Genomic DNA, 3231 nt, shown 5'->3' with positions numbered 1-3231 from the left:
CTTAGGCTATTATTCCCAGTTTTGGGCTATTATAAAGAAAGCTGCCATGAACATTCTTGTACACACACACACAAAAGTGACTAAATGATTACTGCTCCAAAGACAGCTACATTCCCCTTATGATACATTATTCTGCATTACCTTTTTTTTTTTTTTTTGGCAGGTACCCTTCATGATACCTCATTCCACATTACCTTCTGCAGTATCTCTTTGAGAGGACTAATAATGTATTTTTAAAGAAATTTCGGGGAAAGCAATTTAAATATGTGGTTTAGCAGACATAATCATGAGGTAGATAGGGAGTCCTTTCCTGTAAGAAATTAAATAGTTTATGTGCATTTTCAAATGACGTAGACTGACGAGTGAAATAACTTCTATTATTTGTTCACTCGCTGCTCTTATTTCTTATATAGCTGATATTCACAAGCTTGTATTGATATCTATTCTTCCCCAGGAGGTTGGATCAAAGTGACAGATTCTAGTGGCTTTAGGATTTGTGAAATTAATTTTGCCAATTTCTAGGACTTAAACACATTCTGTCGCACCTTCCAAAGAAGTTTCACAAAATCTTTGTTGCTGCCTGCAAACTGTCCCATCTGCCCCTTCCAGCCTGGGTTGTGCAGCCTTGGTCCCAGAGGACCACACGGGGGGTCACCGAGCCTTCAGGTCACTGTCCCTCGGCTCTGGTTCTGCTCTTCAATAAGGAGCACAAAGTACTCTCCATACCCAGCTGGGCAGTTTAAGAGCTTAAATACTGATTTACAAAGCTGGAAAAAGCCAATTACTCAACCACATTTTTTTAGTTATAAAAATTTGAATTTATTTTATTGTTTAGTTATTTGATTGAAATAACCTAATAACCACCCCGGAAATGTTTTTTAAAAAGCTTTTAAAGACAGAACTAGGGGCTCAGTATCACGAGTTAGATTTATCCCCATACCTACATCTCCTGAACGGTCACCCTGTCTCCCAGCACTCCCTCAGGGACCAGCATCCGGGTCCCTCGAGAGCCACATGTCCTGTTCTCCACTTCGGCTCTCCCTCCCCGGTCAGGTCTCATCAGTTTTACTTCCTAACCCCACTCACGTGCATCCGCTTCTCTCCATGGCCACTGCCACCATCCTTGTTTAAGACATCGTCCCTCTCGTCTGGATCCCGCCAGCCTCCTGACCAAGCTCTGACCCCGCACTTGAACTCTGCGACCAGTTCTCCCCTCTGCATTGTCACCACACCCAGTGCCCTCCCCACCTAAAAACTGGCCCAAGATTAAAGATCAATCGACTCTTTCACGAGGCCCCGAGGTTCCTCTCCAGCTTCCTCTCCAGCCTCCTTTTACACCGAACTTCCTTTTTGCTTGAACCACCCTGGACTTTGAGACTCTTGAAACCCTCTTCCTCTCCTGTTTAGGAAACATGAGATCATTACCTAGTGCCACCTTTCTCTGGGCGTCCAGATAGCACCCAGACTTGGCCAGATCTACCTCTGCTCACCCCTCGATTGGTCTGTTGAGCTCGACATCGACGCCCAACGTTAAATGCTTCCATAATACAGTTTATTTTTCCTTTACAGCACTTACGGCAACGATAATTTAGTGATTATTACCGTTTCCCTCCTTCGCTAGACTAAGTTCCATGAAGCAGGCACAGAATCTGATTTACCCTTTACTGAGCTGTGCCTGACACAATAAATTGTAGCTGATTTTCCTCCACTCCGTACTTTCTTAGACTGAGGGCTTTCCTAACACGTACCTGGAACCGCAACCTCTAAAAAATTATTTACTTCAGGCGTCTTAGGCCATGGAGCCTACTGAGTGATAAGTGGGAAGGAAAATCTCACAGTGCCTTTGCAGCCTTCCCCACCACGGCCCTGGGCGGCCCCCTCAGCGCGGCCGCCCGCCGCCCTGGCGCAGAGCCCAGGTACGCAGACACCTGGAGCGCTTTCCCGCGGGGCGGGCCCAGTCACGTGCATCAGCGGCGGCCACACCCACCGAGAAGGGGCGGAGGGACGCACGGCGTGCGTGCGTGCGTGCGCGCGCCGGCATGGCCGAGTGGGACATCCCGGACACGGAAGGGCCGGCGTCGGGGCAGGCCCCGCGGCTCCGGGATGCCCCCCAGCTGCAGCTTGGGCCGGGCCCAGGACGGCGCTACAGCCCCCCCGAGTCCCCGACCCCGCGGCAAGGCCCGCGGGGCTTCTCCGCGCTCCGCCCGGCAGCATGGATGGCACTGACCTTCCAGCGACACGGCCGAGCGCAGTGCCGCCTCGTTCGCAGCCACGTCCCCAAGCCCACGTCCCCCTGCCGCAGGCCCCCTCCGCCGCGCAGCGCCCCTCGCCTTCAGCTTCCCCGCGCGGTGCCGGCGCTCGGAACGGTCCGGCACAGGGAGCTGCAACGAGCTCCGCGGCGACACCGCTTCGCTTGCCGTAGTGGGCGGGGCTTCGGCCGCCCTCTATTAAAGGAAAGGCCACCTGGGGAGGAGGGTTTCCCGGCTCGCCAGATAAATCCCTCCGACCAAAAAAAGAAAAAAAAAAAAATCGGAGGGCGAAGGGTGGTTCCCGCGGGGACATTGCTTCTCACCTGGCTCGTGTGTCTGCAGAGGTGAGACGACTAGGGCGGCGAGTTTGTATGGCCGCCGGAGCTTCGCGTCCCCTGATCATGTGACGTTGACGCTCACCTCCTTATGGCTGCACTCCCACTAGGGCTTATGGAGAACGTTCATAAGCGTCTTTATGATTATTTGGAGTCAGGAGCACTGCCCCCCGTTTTGCGGGTGAGCAGACAGACTCGGGAAGCCAAAAGTTCGAGACCTGTCGTTGGGAGAGCTTCGAACGGGTCAGCAGGTGTTTCGAAGGTCGGGGGCGGGGGAATTTAGTGGAGCAGTTCTCCACCTCGGCTGCAGCCCAGGGCTCTGCTGTCTCACCTGCCTGTCTTTGGGGAGCCGCCCCTGGTCCCCGAGGCTGCAGACTGCTGTGCCCGCCGTTGGTCTGCTGGCATCAACCTCCGGCCCCTCTCATCTCTTCATTAGGAAAGTCGTCAGTGGCAGAGTGAGAATCTCCAGTCGTGATTTAGCGAAGCCACCTAAGTAGCGACTACGTTCATTTATCACATAGGAAATTGCATTTATTGGATACTTGTAATCCGGCGGAACGCATAGCTTTATTTATTCCCATTAAATAACTCCTTGAGTCAGGTATTACTCAGGAAACTTGTTCAGCTTCAAATAGCTCCTTGAAAAA

At 52.3% G+C, this 3231-nt stretch overlaps 1 protein-coding gene across 1 annotated transcript in view; it reads right to left on the bottom strand.

Annotated features, from left to right (window-relative positions):
- MTIF3 (mitochondrial translational initiation factor 3) overlaps positions 1-1221 on the bottom strand; it is a 5850-nt gene extending 4629 nt beyond the window's left edge. The window contains exon 1 of the mRNA XM_011360238.2: positions 1083-1221. Within this exon, the coding sequence (XP_011358540.1) occupies positions 1083-1221 (139 nt within the window). The remainder of the gene's footprint in view (positions 1-1082) is intronic.
- Positions 1222-3231: the final 2010 nt, after the last annotated feature.

Source organism: Pteropus vampyrus, unplaced genomic scaffold, assembly GCF_000151845.1.
Source record: "Pteropus vampyrus isolate Shadow unplaced genomic scaffold, Pvam_2.0 Scaffold52, whole genome shotgun sequence".
Classification (NCBI taxonomy): Eukaryota; Metazoa; Chordata; class Mammalia; order Chiroptera; family Pteropodidae; genus Pteropus; species Pteropus vampyrus.
The sequence above is the reverse complement of the archived record's forward strand: the minus strand, read 5'-3'. Positions and strand labels throughout refer to the sequence as shown.